The following is an 18,857-nucleotide window of genomic DNA, read 5'->3' as shown; positions in this document are numbered from 1 at the left end:
TTTGGAGATTTGTAGACTTTTCCTTAAAAATAATAAAATTAAGTAACAATGATTTAATATTCAAGGTTAAAACAAAATGAATGTATTATTAGAACTTTTTATTGCTACTAATTTAATATTATCTTTATATATGGACTAATTTTATTAACAATTAAAGTCTAATTAATAAGAAAAAATCATTCCTCTTAGCTACTTGGACAAAAAATAATATAAAATTTAGGATATTATAATATACTTTTTCCCATATTAATATAATAAAGCTCATTTTGTAAGAACACTATATCAGATGAGAATCAAATTAAATCCAAACATCTAAATATCTATCATGTAATAAATCTTAGAATAACTTTGGCCATTTATATCACTAAGTGCCACAAGCAATAGCTGTAATGCAGTAATACAGTAACACATACAGAAGCTAACACTTGGCCAATTGCCATGTCAACCTCGCTAATACTCTACTCTCAATCACGTTGCCTCTTCAAACAACTTTCAATAACTTATTGATAAGGGATGTATTTTTAAGTGTACATATTACTGAAGCAAATTTTACTTGAACCACTAATATTATTATAAAAAGTTATTCATCTACCTACTAGATTTTGTTGGTATCCATACATATTTTCTTATGTTTAATGTGCATCTCGTAAAATTTAATAAGAAAAAAATGAATGCACTACAGTTTAAGAGTTTTATATCATTCATATATAATTATCATTAAGTTTTGAAGAAAAGTAATACAATCAAATGATGAATGACATATAGAGTATATATAAATCTTACATATACAATATAGATATTACACTCAAATTTAATATTTCTTACTTTTTATTAACTACAACACTTTATCCAGAAGAGAAAAATGTATGTACTAACCCGTGACAGAGGATGGAAGGACCAGGTGGGGCACCTGTCCCTGGATTTTTTCAAAAAAATTTATTATTTTTTATCTTTTTTTCTTATAGAAATATATATGTTGACTCATAAAGTGTGTCGCTTCATATGTCACTTATTATGTTTGGCCATAAAAATACTTAATTATTAAATTTTTAAATTATAAAATGTGACACATAGACACACTTTTTGAAGTAAAATATTTCATTTACCTACACCCAAATAATGTATTTATGAATATATCAGTTAAACTTATATATTTCTTTAATTTGTAGCTTCATAAATAAATATAGTACAACTTGTGTAATCTTTCTAAAAGTTATATATAATAGATCAAGTTCTCTTACACGTTGATGATGCTTATAATAATATGACTTCATTTGAGTTTATAATAATTTTACACCTGATAAAAGAGATTATGTATGCACTGATAATATATACCATATGGATGATTATAAGTAATTTAATATTGATAGTATATATTATCCAAAACTTCTATCACTAATACTGAATATTAGTTTGACATGTCAATGTTAACCTTTTTATTCTTGGTGTTGTTAGACATTAAAGTTTGAAAGTTTTTCTATCACATGTCATTAGTTATATATTGTACTATCAAGTTATTTGTTTTATTTTATTTATTGTGATTCGCTACAATATAAATATCATTTTTGGTAATGAAGCCAACTAAACAAAATTACATAGTAAGATAGAAGATAACTTTCTTACTGACAATATAGTAATTTATAATAAAAAAATAGATGAAAATTTTATCTCCGATCCATCATGTATGTTTATTTATATCTTCGCTATTTAATTATTTTTAATTATAAATTGTAATTAAATATTATTGTCTTTCCTAACATTTTGAACAAGATACGTCATTGATACTGATAGTGTCAAAGTTTTATAATATCAGTGTATTATCCATCATTCATATTTAGTTATTATTTTCTTTCTAAAAAATTAATAGAAATGAATAATAAATGATACAATAACTATATATAAATCTTTATAATAACAATGTATATATATTAAACCGCAGCTGGAATAGGCACCGCACCACCCATATTCGGCAAGCTGGCTCATGCAAATGTCAAGTTCAAAAGACAGTTTATTTCTTACCCTTGCAAAACCAATATTTAAATGCATGTAACAAAAATTATAAAATATATACTTTTTTTTTGTTTGAATTATAAAATGTTTCAAATTATTTAATTTAACATGTGAATAAATTTTCTCCATTTCACAACTTTTTATGACAACGTGTGACAGAGTAATACTTGAGATTAAAAATTAATTATTAATCATATCATCTTTAAAAAAGTCATGTATATTTAATTTTAAATTTTAATCATTTATATAAGATCCAATTGTCTATATTAGTTGTTTTCAATTTTTATATTAATAAATGTATCATTTCTTATTTTCCTATATATATATAAAATAAAAGGTGGTTATATATACATTGATTGATGAGGTCCAGAATCATTTGTCACCTTGTTGTACATGCCGAGGGCGATTCCTTCTGTAGCGGTGGTGTTAGTGAAGACGAACTGAAAATTGTAATGTTGGTGGATGTTGAATCTTATGTCTATGTAATAGATAAGATATTCTTCTATAATTATTATGCTTGGAACCAACAAGTTTGATATCGGTGAGCCACGTAACCATAGTTATGGAATCAGAGTCATCTCAATACTGGAAGTGAAGTTATTACTTTTACTCTTAACAATAAAAGTGTGAATTCATTATATTTAAATGTTAAAAGTATCAATCTATTATATTTGGAGGATAAAATATCAACTTATTGCTTTTGAGCTACTTTCCTATATTGTAATAATACATAAGTTTCTATAATAACCGTAATTACAACTAATTAATTGTATTTTAAAATTACTAGTCAATTAAAATCAACACAATATATTTATGATCATAATGTTAATTTAAAACATTGGTTATAGGAATTACAATATTATTATTATGTTGTTTTTTGTACTATTAATAATAATTTAAAACATTGGTTTTTTGTATTATAAGGTGTGTAGCCACTTCTTTCATTAGTTGTGGTTTACGGAAATCAAATATTTAACCTTTTAATTATTCTGTTGATTTAACCAAGCTTTACATCGAGTAACTTGTATGCAAGTGACTGAAAGAAATTTATTGTAATTATTATTTAATTATTTATCGAGTTTTTAAAACTCAAGTTACGTAGAAATACCCACGGCAGGGACATCTGTGAAAAGTCATTTGTTATTAAATCTTATCCACTATGCTCTAAATCGATGTTTATTTAATATTAAAAGTTATTCTAATGTCACGTAATCATTTCAAAAGTTAAATAACTTTAAGTTTTAATCTTAATTATTTCAAAATAGTTAAAAATGGTTAGAATTTTACCCCCACTACATCTAAGAATCTAGAAAGACGGTTGTCTAATATTTCACTAATTAGGGGCTATTTTAGGGAATAAAAGAATCTATTACTACAAGTTAGTAAATCTCACGACCTAGAAAATTTAGTTATCCCTTTCCCTAATAGGATTTTAAACATGATACAAAAGCTCCAATAATAGCAATGAAATTGAAAGACAGCATTGCCCTGAAGTTTCTTTTTCTACCGCAAGCACTATATATTCTTCCCAAACGATAGTGAGTGTTTATATCTTATCATTACATCATTTATTATTCATATTTAATTATTATTATCTTTTCAAAAAAATCATTCAAATGAATGATGAATAATACGGTTAATAAATAGTGGATAATACTATAATTATGTGTAAACTTTTACGATAACAATATATAGATATTACACTTTATGTTTTTAGGTTACTGCTCAGCGAACTATTCTAACAACTTATCCACAAATTACTCTAGCAAGCATATATTTGTATAAGAAGTCCTAAACACAAATTTGGTTTGGTGCCAAAATGTTGCCCACGAAATTCGTCAAAAGAGAATGGCCAAGAAAAATATATTAACCTTCAAGATGAAAATTATTTTTGATATAACAACATTGGTCCAACAATATAAATTCTCACTGAATTCCTTGAAATCTTAGTAGACCAAAGGTCAAATATTTCATACTTATAAATAATACTTATTGGAATAGATAATCATATGAAATTAGTTTCTTATTCAGAAAGTAAGATGATAATACCAAAAAAATTAAAAAAATATTTTGCCCACAAAACCTTCACACGACACTAGTTCATTCAACTCATATTCTGAGACGACTCATAACATTTATTCCCTCATTCATTCAAGATATAGAAATTGGGTTGTTAGTTTTTTTTCTTTTTTGTAGCTCACTATAGATGACTTAGATTGTGATTTATGCTCACTATAATTTTTTGTCAAATTATTTTTAGGTAATATATCTTATACATTTCTAATATGCTTAAAAATTAGTTACTATTGTTCTTGTTCTTATGAGTCATGGCGAGGCTTTCTTTGTTGATAAATATTGGATGATATCAATCGATTGACAAAGTAATATGAGGATGAAGTGAAATCCTTTATTCAATTTTCCATTGGGTGTGCCAAAAACCCTAATATAATTATATGCCATTGTTTAAAATGTTGTTATATAAGGCGAGTTAGTCCAAACAAATGAAAACACTACGTCAGATATCGTAATAAACAGCGACCATTCAACAACACAATTTTGAACGATCCTCTTGAAAATGAGGCGGAAGAACATCAACATCGCATAATAAAGCAGACGCTGTCAATTTGTGTAACTTCAACAGCGCATTCTTGACAATGCACTGTTGAACATTAGTAACGTTAGCGCTGACTTGAATGATTTATTTTTAACAATGCATTTGATAGAAAGCGTTGTTGATAGAAAGCGCTGGTGTAACTCTTGTTGCTCGAACTTTACACATGTCAAGTGCAAAAGATAGAAACCCAATATATGCGAACATCTCATACTTTGGAGTGATTGAACACATATGGAAATTGGATTACACAATGTTTAGGATTCCAGTTTTTTATTGTATGTAGGTTGATAACAACAATGGCTTCCGAGTTGATGAGTTAGGGTTCATGCAAGTGGATCTTAATAGGCCAGGATATAAAGATGAGTCATTTATTCTAGCATCACAAGCTCAACAAGTATTCTATGTTAGTGACTCAGCTGATATGAAATGGTCCATTGTTCTTTTAACTAACAAAATAATCGTCAATAATATTGATGACCAAGAATATGAAGATATTGATGAAGATGATCCTTTTTTTTGGGACATGTAAGTCGCGTGAGGGCGGACCAACTACAGATGATGATTTATATACAAGAGATGATCACGATGAAGGGCTTTGGATAAATCAATATGCTCCTCCACACAAGGATGACCCTAAAAGACAAAAATAATAAAAGAAAAGAAAAAAATAGATGCAAGTAGTCTTTGTATAATTTTGATTTTTGTATAATATTGTTTCTTTGTAATTTGTGTAATTTTTTTATTTGTAATTATGTACTCTGTCAAAACATAATTGGCATGATATTCATTGTTTGTATTTGATATTGTATTGATGTTTAATAAAACAAACTTCTGACATGTATTAATGTGTTTGTGCTATTCAGAATGTATAAATGTATGTGTTGTTAAGAATGTCTGTTCTGCTAATAAATGTATAAGCATGTATTAATTTATACAAATCAAAGCAAATTCTAGGGGAAGCCATGGCATGCACTGTTGTAAAGGATAACTACAACAACGCTTTTCATAGAAAGCAATGTGGTACATTATCAATACAACAACGCTATGCATGTGATGCGGAGTTGTATTAAGGTGTTGTTTGAGAAAATTTATGAATAATACAACAACACTTTTCTGTTATTGCGCTGTTAAATATATGAACTTCAACAGCGCAACAACAAGCGCTGTTAATAAGACCTATAAAATGCGCTATTTATTTAAGACTATATTACAATGCTTTATGGACGATGCATTGTTGTATTGATCCACTATATGACAGCGCTTTATGGACGAGGCGTTATGGTATTGATGCACTATATGACAACGTTTTTTATGTGTTGTGATGTGGTATATAATCAATACAATAGCGTTTGTGAAGCACTGTTAATGATGATCATATACTACTGCGGCCAAACAGAAAGCGCATGAAAACATTGTTATACATCTAAAATAAGCATTGTTGAACAACAAATTTGGCGTAGTGAAAGTTCATTTAGTGTGTCATGAAATCAATCAAAGTTACACATGTTGGACAAGACATGGTAAGACAAGAGGTTTGGAGACAAAAGATGGTGACACTGATAAACTGTTTAAAAATGATATAAACACAGATGCATATGAATGCGACTATATCAAAGAAATGGAAAGGCAGTCGAAGAAGATCTTCGAGGATGTCCTGAGATCTTTTAGCAGTTTTTTTGTTTCCCATAAGTATCATCGCACTAGAGGCAATCTTGTCTGAGCCGGAAACATTCATAGGTATGCGGAGCTAACTCTTGTAGCAGGTATTTTTTTTATCCACAAGACTCGAACCTGAGACATTGCTTAAGGGGAATCAAACATGTACCACTTGAACCAACATTCGTTGATATCATAAGAATGACAACAATGTCAAGGTTGATAAGTGATAATGAGAAACCATCATATGATGGTTGTGCTAAATTCACAAAAATGACAGCAGTGTCAAGGTTGTATAAGTTGAAATCTATTATTGATAAGAGCTTTACAAAGTTACTTAAACTTTTGAAGGATATGTTGTTGTAGGATAATGTACTTCATTTTCAAATCTATGATGCTAAACAAATGTTGTGATCTATTGACATGGACTACAAGAGGATACATGCGTGTGAAAATGATTGCACTTTATTTTTGAATGAGTATGCTTCGTTAAAGTTGTGTCCTAAATGTAATGTCTCGCGATATAAGAAGGAATACTTAACTCCAACAAAGGTTGTATGTTATTTTTCCATCAAATCAAGATTTAAGCGTATGCTCAGCAGTGCAAAAGACGCAAAACGTAACATTTGAAAAAGCATGTTAAGGAAATGACTAAAGATGGCAAACTTCAACATCATGTAGATTCTCGTCAATTGAGAAGTCTATGCCTTGCATTATCCACTAATGGAATTAACCCATAATGTTCAGAGTAGCTCCAATAACACATGACCAATGATGTTGGTGTTATATAACCTACCTCCTTTGTTATGCATGAAGCGCAAGTTTATGATATTATCTATGTTAATTTTGGTCCTAAACAACCATGAAATGATATAGACATATACATGGTTCCATTAATTGAATACTTAAAGCAAATGTGGGAGATAAGTATAGAAATATATGATGAGTATAGGGATGAAAGGTTTAACTCGAGGCCTTGGTTGTTTGACATAATTAGTAATTTCCCGACATATGGTAATTTGTCAGGGTATAGTACAAAAGAACATTTTGTATACCCTATATGTGAAGACAACACACATTCGACGAGGTTGGAACATTATAAGAAGAATGTATTCCTTAAAGATTGTAGATATTTTTGCATCCAAGTCATCATTATTGATTATGGAGAAAAGCATTCTATGAGAACCATGAAGAAGGTCATGGTCCTTTGCCATTTACGGGTGACCAGTTATTTCAAAAGCTAAAGGGCTTGAGTAATAACTTTGGTAAACTATTTGTAGGATAAATGGGCATATATGAGTGGAGAAAAATGTCAATCTTCTTTCAATTGCCATATTTGAAGTCATTATATGTGAGAATTTTTTTGATGTTATACATATTGAAAAAATATATTTGAAAGTCTCATTGTTACCCTACTCAATATTCCTAGTAAGACTAAAGATGACTTGAATATAAGATCGAACTTGGTTAGTATGAGAATAAGAAAATAATTGGGACAAATAAAGAAGGGAAAAATACATTTCTATCTACAACAACTTATACTTTGTCTGGGAAACATAAAATAGAGTTTTATAAATTTCTTCATGGTATTAAAGTTCTAGAGAGTTACTCTTCAAATATTCTGAACTTCGTCTCAATGAAAGACCTAAAGTTAAAAGGTCTTAAATCTCATGATTGTCATGTACTCGTGGAATATTTCTTGCCTCATGATCCATTTTACCTACAAAAGTTTAAGGCATCATAACCAAATTATACTTCTTCTTTAAGGCAATTTGTAACAAAGTGATTGACCCTTAGAAATTACCTATATTGCAAAGTGAAATTATTGTGACTTTGGGTAAGCTTGAGATATATTTCTCACTTTCTTTCTTTGACATAATGGTTCATCTAAGCATTTATCTTGTTCGAGAGGCACAAATGTGTAGGTCTTCATATATGAGATTGATTTATTTGTTTGAGTGTTATATGAATATGTTAAATGAGTATGTGAAAAACCGATGAAGAATAGATGATTGCATTCTTGAGCAATATATTATTGAAGAAACTCTTGAATTTTTTAAAGGATACCTTGCCGATGATGATTTCATAAGCATTCCAAAGCCTCGTTATACCGATAGAACATTTGGTAAAGAGATTATTGGAAAACAACTATTATCTATATCAAGGAAAAAATTGGAGCAAACACACTTATATGTTTAACACAATGTTGATGAGGTTGAACCATATGTTGAAAGACATAAGGATATGCTTAGGAGTTCTAACCCAAGTAAAAACCAAAATTGGATTTCTAGATAGCATAATCATTGTTTTATAAAAATGACTAAGAAATCATATTATTGAGAATATGAATATAAACACACATTTTATTTCTGAAAGATTGAGATAGTTAGCCAATTGTCCAAGTATTCATATCTTATCTTATATTGGTTACCTAATTAATAAGTTCATATTTTATACGAAAAAAATAAAATGATCAAAGTGCAATGTAAAATAGTGGTGTGACTATTGTTGCTCAAACTATACATATGTCAACTATCAAAGATAAAAACCTCATATATGTAAATATATCATACTTTGGAGCCATTGAACATATATGGCAATTGGATTACACAATATTTTAGGTACCAGTATTTTTTGTATGTGGGTTGATAACAACAATGACTTTCAGGTTGATAAGTTAGAGTTCACGCAGGTGGATCTTAATAGGTCAGGATTTAAAGATGATCCTCTTATTCTAGCATCACAAGCTCAACAAGTATTTTATGTCGATGACCTAGCTGATGTGAAATGTTCTATTGTTCTTTCGACTAACAAAATAATCGTCAATAATATTCATGGTCAAGACAACAATGACATTGAAGCTAATGATGATCCTTTCTTTGGGATATTACAATCATACGAGAGCGATCCAACTACAGATGATAATTTATATAGAAGTGTTGGTCATGATAAGAGGGTTGATTTGGGTAAATCCATATTTTCTTCCAAGAAAGATTAACACAAGTCTCTATTGATCAAAGAAAAGAAAAAAAGTTTAAACATGTGTTGTTAGTATATTATATGTGTGCTACCGGATGTATTTCATATATTTATCTATGCATATACTATTTGATATAACAATTGATGCATTAATAGTATTATTATTATCAAACAATATTATTGTTAGCTTCAATAGCACTTGCTTAAGCAAACATTATAAAAAGTGTTAGAAAATTTTAGATTCTATATCACTCACTTGAGGGTGCTATAGAAAGTAGGCATTAAACATAAATTTCTACGGCGCACATTCAAACGAACATTGTAAAATGTGGGCATTTAACATCACTCGTTTAAGTGAACACTATTAAATACCTATTTTCTACCGTCCTTATAAAGTGTTTGAATCTCATTCTACTGTGCTCACAAATATAATCTATAGACCAATCACACTACTAGTACTTCTAAGTTTTCTTGGGCTGTAAAAAAATTCAAAGACCTGTATTAACATTTGAGAGCAATCTATATTCCATAATCACTTCAAGTGCCATTATATTTGGTCGGTCTAGAATATCAAACTTTGAAATCACAATTACTTGTTTTAGCAATGAGACATTAAATCTTATCCCGACACTTCCCCACTCAACACTTTTTTGTCAATGCATAATCTTTATTATTTGAATAATAAATTTGGTCATTTTGATTAAAAAAAATAAATTCGTTAACGATCTTTACCTTAAACTTATTTTTTATCTTTTATGTACTCATGTTTAAGAAAATACATCTTAGAAATAAACATATTGACTTGATGTAAAAAAACATGAGTGAAATATCTATAATTAATTATGATTATAAATATTTATATATATAGTTCGTATATGATTACCATTTGGTATTAGTTTTCTTAAAGAGTCAAATTGAAAATAAATAGAACATCAGCCCATATTGTTTTTCCACAATAAAACGAGTGCATATCTAGTATCCTACAGTTGTGTCATTTCATATGTCATGAGTTTGTGATTGGTTAGAAAAATACTTAGTAATTAAATTTTAACTTAAATATATTTTTCTGACCAATCACAAATCTATGACACATGAAATGATACAAACTGATGCGTAATCCAATAAAACATAATGTACTTCCAATACATATGGCACCTACGTTAGGTTACACAGACCTAGTGACATGTGGCTAGAATCCATGTTCTATGTTTCCTCACCTGGCTATAAATCAGCAAACCCACAACACCATTCCATGCAACTCATCACCCAGCTCTCTATCCCAAAATGACGACTTCTACCACCGTCTTGTTCCTCCTTCTCACGGCCACCGCCACCACCTTTTGCCTCCAAGAAATGGAACTAATCCATATGGCCCAAACCCAGGTCTCAATGGCCAAGAATTGGGTTGGGAACTCAATGAGATTGCATGGCTTTGAAAGCCTAAGGATTTCAAATCAAACTAGTGTTGCTCTAAGTGATTGTGCAAAGCTCTATGGAGATAGTGAATTCAGGCTCTCTCACATGATTTCTGATAAGAGTAGTTACACCAGAGAAGATGCTATTACATGGATAAGTGCTGTGATGACAAATCATAGGACTTGTTTGGATGGTTTGCATGAAAAAGGATATGCTGAAACTCAGATTTTGGATAAAAACTTAACCATGTTACTTGGCCAAGCTCTTGGTTTGTATGCAAATAACAAAGACAAACCCAAAGGTAAGGATATAGCTAGTACAATACTGCATATATTGTTATCAAGTTGCGTTGTCTTGTTTTGCACTCTTCTAAAAAGCGATAGATATAAGAAAATAAAGATAAAAATAATTATTTGACTTAAAAGCCAAAATTTATGAAATTTCATTTTTTTATAATCAAAGTTTTTCACAGGTAGTGGAGAAAATTATGCAGCTGGGCTTTATATTCAAGTATTTACATTTTATGTGACCTATTTGCTATGTCTTTTATGCTATCTTTCCACATTAAGACAAAGTCAAACATAAGAGGATACGTTTTTCTTGAGTGATTTTTGGTTCATGAGCAGGGAATTCTATGTGTAATATAAATAGGTGTGTGTCAATTTTGTCATAACTAGGCATCGTCTCCATATTCAGCTAACTATAGTGCACTAAATGTTAAATAAAATAGAAGGGTTCTAGTATCCACGTTTTTTCCCATTGAAAATGTTAGTAAGAGAGAATCTAGACATTTCAAGTTTACAAGCTGCATCTTAATTAATAGTTATCCACCATGTGTCTTTATGTGTCTCTCCATATATAATCTTCTTTTTTAAGCAAACGATTTACTTACAAAATTTCATAAACTATGCATAATGTTCCACCATGTATATAGCATTCAGTCGTATAAATACTGGTCAGAATGTATTTTAGTAGATTTATACTTTTGTTATATATTTATGCTCACCGCTATCTATATTTCCGAAAGGATAGCGACGATTTAATTTTAGCGGCAAATAAGAGGTTAGAAGAAAATATCGTCTTTTGTTCAAGAAGGCCACTATTTGGAATATTTCCTTATAGTGTATGGAACAAACAAAAGAAATCAAGAAATCTGACTGGGATACGCAATAAGCTCATTATCCGTCTTCCATAGTAGATCATACAAACAAATTAAAAACTAAAAGAGATAATCCTATTAATTAGAATTTACATCCTTTCTAGTATCAACGATGGTTCAGTGTGTAAGGTTCTGCTATATCTCACCATAAGACTAAAAGATTTAATTTTCAATTTTTGTAAACGATATTTGTTGGTAGGAGCAATCACGTATTCCGAAAGGAATTAGTTCCTTACTCAAAAGGGTGAAAAAATACCCTTTATAGTACTAGAAAAGGGTGATAGTGATACGTGAGATAAATAAATTTTTAACTATTTATCTTGATTTTAAATTATTTTTAATTTAAAAAAATATAAAACATTCGTTTACCTCATATAATATTGTACATTGCAACCAAAGATTAACTTACCCTATTAATTAAGGGGCTGGGCTCTTGACTATGAGGGTATTGATCTCCTGTACAGAAGGAAAAAGTAATATTCTCAGTTATTTATTGTGTACATATATAGTCAGCCATATGATATAATAAAAAAAATCTTCAAGAAAATTTTAAGGAATGAATATAAATATGTACATAATTTTTATTTAATTGTTACATTTTATTATTAAATTCTTTAAGTTGAAGTTTTCATCTCCAAAATAATAAATTATACATAAAAATAAAGCAAAATCGAGGTGAAAAATAGTTTAGAGTGTGATAGAAAAGATAGCAAATACAATTTAAAACCTTATAATATATATAATCTTGTGATATATTATGCACCGCCATCACTATAAATATTTATACACAATCTGTATCATTTATTATTCATTCGTAATATTTATATTTAAAAGTCAATTATAACTCAGAATAAATATAAATGATGTAATGAAAGTGTGAGTGGATATATATTTTTCTTTATTCTTATTCTAGTTTTTACTTGTCAAGAATCACCTGAGACACCAGTATCATCAAATATACTATTAGCATCATGGAGTAGAGCAACTTCAAAGGCAGACTTTACAGTGGCACAAGATGGTTCAGGCACCCACAGAACAATCAGAGAAGCAGTAGAAGCAGTGGCATCAATGGGTCACAACCGTCCTGGAAGAATAGTTATATATGTAAAATCAGGGGTTTATAATGAGAAAGTTGAGATTGGACAAAAGCTGCATAATGTTATGTTTGTTGGAGATGGCATAGACAAAACTATTGTCACTGGCAGCAGAAATTTTGTTGATGGTTCTACAACTCTAGGTTCAGCCTCATTTGGTATGATATCATTTTTTAATAAGGATATTTAAAAAAATAAGAGTTAGGTTTTATATATCATCAAGACATGATTATATTTGTTGTCTCATAGATTTTTGGGGTCTTTTTTAGATACATGTGATAAAAGTTGGTCATATGTAAAAAGTGATATATTATTATTTATTACACATCAGCTTTTTTAATAATTTTCTAAAATATTTATCCATTTTATTAAAACTTTATAATTTTTTTAGACTTAGAAATTGTCTAAATGGTTTTTCCTTTTTAACTTTTTTTTATATAACATGAATTTAATTTCTAACAATATATAACATCTGTCTAATGTAATATTCACAATGAAATGGTGATAGTAATTATTTAAACCTTAACCTCCCATGTAATTCTCCCTGTTTAAAATTAATTTTTTTTACACCATAAGAAAAAGTTATATGTCATAAAATAATATTTTAATTATTAATGATTGATTTACATGTAAGATAAAGTTATACGTCATATATATATTCACAGATGTATCTGGTGACGGATTTTGGGCAAGAGATATGACATTTGAGAACACAGCAGGCCCAGACAAGCACCAAGCAGTAGCACTTAAGGTAAGTTCAGATCTCTCAATCTTCTATAGATGCAGCTTCAGAGCATACCAAGACACTCTTTATGTTCATTCAAATCGCCAATTCTACCGTGATTGTCACATATATGGCACCATAGATTTCATATTTGGTGATGCAACAGTTCTCTTCCAAAACTGTGACATCTTTGTAAGGAAGCCAATGACCCATCAAACTAACTTCATTACAGCACAAGGAAGAGATGATCCTAACAAAAACACAGGGATTTCTATACACAGTTGTCGTGTTAGGCCCGCGTCCGAATTCGCCACGGCTAGGGATAACTCTTTGAAGACCTTCTTAGGCAGGCCATGGAAGAGATACTCTAGGACTGTGTTTTTGAAAAGTGATTTAGATGGGATGGTTCATCCAAGAGGGTGGGGTGAATGGGAAGGAAACTTTGCACTTTCAACTTTGTATTATGCTGAGTATATGAACACAGGAAATGGTGCATATACTCAGAATAGAGTGAATTGGCCTGGTTTTCATGTGCTTAATAGTGCTAGTGAGGCTGCACCTTTTACCGCGAGTCGATTTTTGGAAGGAGATCGGTGGATTCCAGCTTCAGGGGTTCCATTCTGGTCTGGAATTTAATTAAATGTGGAATATAGTTCATAAGTTGATGCAATGCAACTAGATGATATTAGTATATTAATGAGTTGTAATTAAACAGCATGTTAGCTGTTAGTTTGACTGTGTAAGTTGGAGTTAGCATTGTCCAAATCCCTATATACATATTTCAGCAAGTGTCAAAAGTCCTAGAAACTAGTATGTTAATTTCGCTCGATTCTATGATATTGTTTAAGTAATACAAAAGAAGAAAATCGATCATGAAGCAATAAGTTTTAAAAATATGATTTATAGAGTAGAATTTCATTTTATTTTCTTACCTAATATCTTTGTCTGTTATTTAACATTCCTCATAAAATAAAAGACTAGATTGGTATTAAAGACTAGAGTTAATTGGTATGGTTTGTTCATATAATAAAATAACTAAAAGAAAGGGAAGATAAGAGATTTTAACGAACTACGACAAAAAGTAAAATGCAATGTAATTGTATTATTTTACTTACATTTATAATGATATTTTAATCTCTAAAACTAAGTGTAAAAATAATATTCTTCTCTACGGTAATGAAAATAATCCTTATTCTATTAAATCCTACTCAATAGTGTAAAGTGTAAGTGACTCAAAAATTGTGTTTTATTAATGGAAAACTAGGCTCTTTATATAGCCATAGTATGTTTTACAGAATCTCAACATAAGCAAACTAAACAAGCTAAATAATATATGTTACCAAACAGAATGCATACTAAATCAACTAGTCTATAGGAGTTTATTTAATTCAAATTAGTCCTAAAGACTTTGACAGCAACCAAACTAACAACTCTTTCATAACCTTCCTTAAGCTACTATTGTGAAACTCATTAGCTTAATTCTCTAATGTCCCACATTCCTAATAAAGTGCGCAACTGAAAAACATATGCCTTTAATGATTTGGTCATAATATATGTAACTTGATCAACACTTGCACAATGAACTAAGGAAATAGTGCCTTCTTCTGACAAATTTCTTAAGAAATGGAAACGGACATCTATATGTTTGCTTCGACCATGCATAACTGGATTTTTGGATAACTTGATAGTAGAGCTATTATCACAGTTTATGTTGGTACATTTCTTCCCTTCATGATTAAGCACTTTGAGTATCCTCTTCATCCAAATAACTTGACAAGCACACAGTAGCTACTACAAATTCTGCCTCTGTAGTGGATAGTGTGATAATAGGCTGTTTTTTCGAGCTCCAGGCAACAACTCCTGAGTTGAATAGAAAAACATATCCACTTGTGCTCTTTCTATCTTCATTGTCTCCAGCATAGTCACCATCTGTGTAGACTTCTAGCTCCTTCAATTGAATGCTCTTCTTGTAGAAAATTTCCAAACATATTGTTCCTTTAAGATACCTGAGAACTCCTTTTGCAATTTGCAAATGAAGTTCAGTGGGCCTTGCCATATACATGCTTAATAGACTCGTTGCATACATTAGATCAGGTCTTGTGGATGTGAGATACATAAGACTTCCTACTATTTGTTTGTAGTAAGTCTCATCTACAGGCACCACCTCTGCATCACCATGAATCTTCATACCTGGTACAGTAGGATTGTGGACTGAATTGCTTTCCAACATTCCAAACCTCCTCAAGACTTCTTCTGCATATCGTTTTGACATATGAAGATCCCTTCCTTTTTCTGTAGAACTTCAATACCTAAGAAATAACTCATGCATCCCAAATCTGACATGTCAAATTCACTCATCATTATGCCTTAAACTCCATCATTAAAGACTCATCATCTCCAGTGAAAACTAAATCATCAACATAGACACTGTCAATAATAATTTGACCTTTTTTGCTCTTCTTAGTGAAAAGAGTTTGTTCACTATCACAACTTTCAAAACCTTCTTTGATGAAATGAGTTTCAATGCGACTGAACCATGCTCTTGGAGCTTGTTTCAATCCATATAATGCCTTGTGCAGTTGGTACACTAAGTGTCCACTCCCCTTCTTTTCATGGCCTCTTGGTTGATCAACAAAAACTTGTTCACTTAACTGGCCGTTCAAAAAGACTGACTTTACGTCAAGTTGATAGATTTTCCATCCTTTTTGAGCTGATATGCTATCACCATCCTTACTGTGTCAAGCCGAGCTACTAGAGCAAAGACTTCCAAGTAATCAACACCTTGTCTTTGAGAGTATCCCTTAACTACTAAACGAGCTTTATGCTTTGTAATCTTGCCACTTTCATCTTGCTTTATTTGATTTAATTAGATTTTCTTATTTTCAAATTGCAGCCTTAGACTTTGTTTGGTAGAGATGATTTTAGAAAGAAAGGGAGAAGGAAGAGAGAAAGAGAGTTGTGCACTTTCTCTCATTTGGTGGAGGAGGTGAATAAGTAGGAGGGAGGAAAAAATGTATGGGTCCCACACAAAAATTTCTCTTCTCTCTTATGAGGAAGAAAATGAATTGTCAATGAATTACACTCTATATTGACAAGTTTACCCTCTTTCTTTTTTATTTTGACATGATTGTTCTCTTTCTTATTTCATGACATGTTTGCCATTTTTCTTTTAATATCATCTAATTATTATTATATTTATTTTTATTTATCTCCAAATACATTTTCGTACATAAAGTTGTGAGTCATCTATGAAACTAAAAATCTTATTGTTTATGTGTTATCATCACGGTTAAGGTTCAAGTTTAAATATTAACCAATTTATTTAATTAAATATTTTAATTGCAGTTCCATAATATTTGTAGACATTTTAATTAAATATATATTTAATCACCTATTTAAAACTATATATTTAGTATTAACATTATATTTTTTAAATTTTTAACTAATATTTATTTTTAATTTACAATGAAAAATATGATTAATATGAATAAGGATATAATTGTCTATTTCATAGATGGAGAGATAAAGTCATACTCTCTCTATCATCTTTTTCTTTTCATTTTCTCTTCTACCAAATAACCCACAATTCTACTCTTTTTCTCATCTCTTTTTGTTTCTCCTCATCCTCTTCCTCATCTTTTTTTTTTTTTAAAATCTTCTCAACAATCAAACAAAGGCTTAATTTATTCATTGACCAATTTTTTATGAAATAAAATCTTTAAAGTTTTAATTTTTTTCTCATATTAATATACACAATCAAATCAAATTGATATAAAATTTATTTGATTTGATGTGATTTTTTTTATTTGAAACTGAAATCCTTAATTTTTTTTGATCAAATTTTGATATAAGAAAATATCTAAAAATTCAAATTTTTTAATCAAAATAACTTTTATATACTTTTTACCTTTATATCTTTGTTTTTTTATTTAAAAGTATGAGCGAAACAAAATTAGGCGCTCACTATTATCTCTAATTTAAGCGCATAATAAATTTAAATTTTTATTAAATTTTATGTTTTAACTTATATAACTAATATCATTAGTATGTTATAGGTTATCATCACGGGCAGAGCAATGAAGGGATAGGAGAGGCAGCTGTCCCCTGGATTCTTTTTTTTAAACTTTTTTGAATACTTTCTATTTCTTTTACTTTTTTTCTACAAGAACATATTTGTTGTCTCACAAAGTGTGTCGCTTCATGTTATTTGGCCTAAAAAATACTTAAATATTAAACTTTTAAATTATGAAATGTGACACATAAAGTATTACACACTTTTTGGAGCAAATGTACCGCCTTTAGCTATACCTGACTGACGTCTTTATGGACATACTTGAAGTTCACATATTTTTTTAATTTGTAATTTGATAAATAAATATAGTGCAACTTGTGTACGTGGTTCTTTTAAAAATTATACATAATTGATCAAGTTCTCTTATACATTTAGATGTTGATATTGTTTATAACAATATGACTTCATTTGAGTTCATAATGATTTTACACTTGATGAAAGATATTATGTATGTATTAATAATATATTCTAAGGATAGTTATAAGTCACTTAATATTGGTAATATATATTTTGTCAAAATTTCTATCCAATGAGTTTAATGAGCAGTGAAGATTAGTTTAAGATTTCAATGTCAATATTTCGTTTTTGGTGTCGTTAGCCAATCAAGTTTGACAAAATTTCTATCTTATGTCGTTAGTCATATCTTGCATTATCAAGTAATTCATCTTAATATTTATCGTGGGTTTTACCATATGCCGTTAGTCATATCTTGCATTATCAAGTAATTCATCTTAATATCTATCGTGGGTATTACCATATGTCATAAGTCATATATTGCATTATCAAGTAATTCATCTTATTTTATCTTGCAGACAACATATTGATTTATATTTTAAAGAAAATAATTAAAATTTTATCTTTGGCCTCCTCATATATATTTTCGTTATTCAATTAATTTTAATTATAAATTATAATTAAATATCACTAAAATTTTGATCAAGATCATTGGTTATCATACTAGTCAAAGTACTAATTTAATATATTGATTCAGCCAATAATTTTACTAATTAATTCAAATACCGATTAAGTTACATATACTATTAAAAATGATAACTTTATAATGCAAATACTATTATTTATCACGTATAAATTAACTATTGAAATGATTGAATGATAGATATTCAAATTACAAA

The 18,857-nt window shown here is 29.5% G+C and overlaps 2 protein-coding genes across 2 annotated transcripts; one reads left to right on the top strand and one right to left on the bottom strand.

Annotated features, from left to right (window-relative positions):
- Positions 10,322-14,444, top strand: LOC109361619 (probable pectinesterase/pectinesterase inhibitor 36). Its single transcript, XM_019607130.1, has 3 exons — positions 10,322-10,976; positions 12,763-13,086; positions 13,594-14,444. The coding sequence occupies exons 1-3, from the start codon at positions 10,544-10,546 to the stop codon at positions 14,286-14,288; spliced, it is 1,452 nt and encodes a 483-aa protein (XP_019462675.1). The 5' UTR covers positions 10,322-10,543; the 3' UTR covers positions 14,289-14,444.
- On the bottom strand, positions 15,388-15,924 carry LOC109361816 (uncharacterized mitochondrial protein AtMg00810-like). Its single transcript, XM_019607352.1, has one exon. It carries the CDS (start codon positions 15,922-15,924, stop codon positions 15,388-15,390), a length of 537 nt encoding a protein of 178 aa, XP_019462897.1.

Source organism: Lupinus angustifolius, chromosome LG12 (genome assembly GCF_001865875.1).
Source record: "Lupinus angustifolius cultivar Tanjil chromosome LG12, LupAngTanjil_v1.0, whole genome shotgun sequence".
NCBI classification, from domain to species: Eukaryota; Viridiplantae; Streptophyta; class Magnoliopsida; order Fabales; family Fabaceae; genus Lupinus; species Lupinus angustifolius.
Note: the sequence above shows the minus strand (reverse complement) of the source record. Positions and strands in the feature narration are given on the sequence as shown.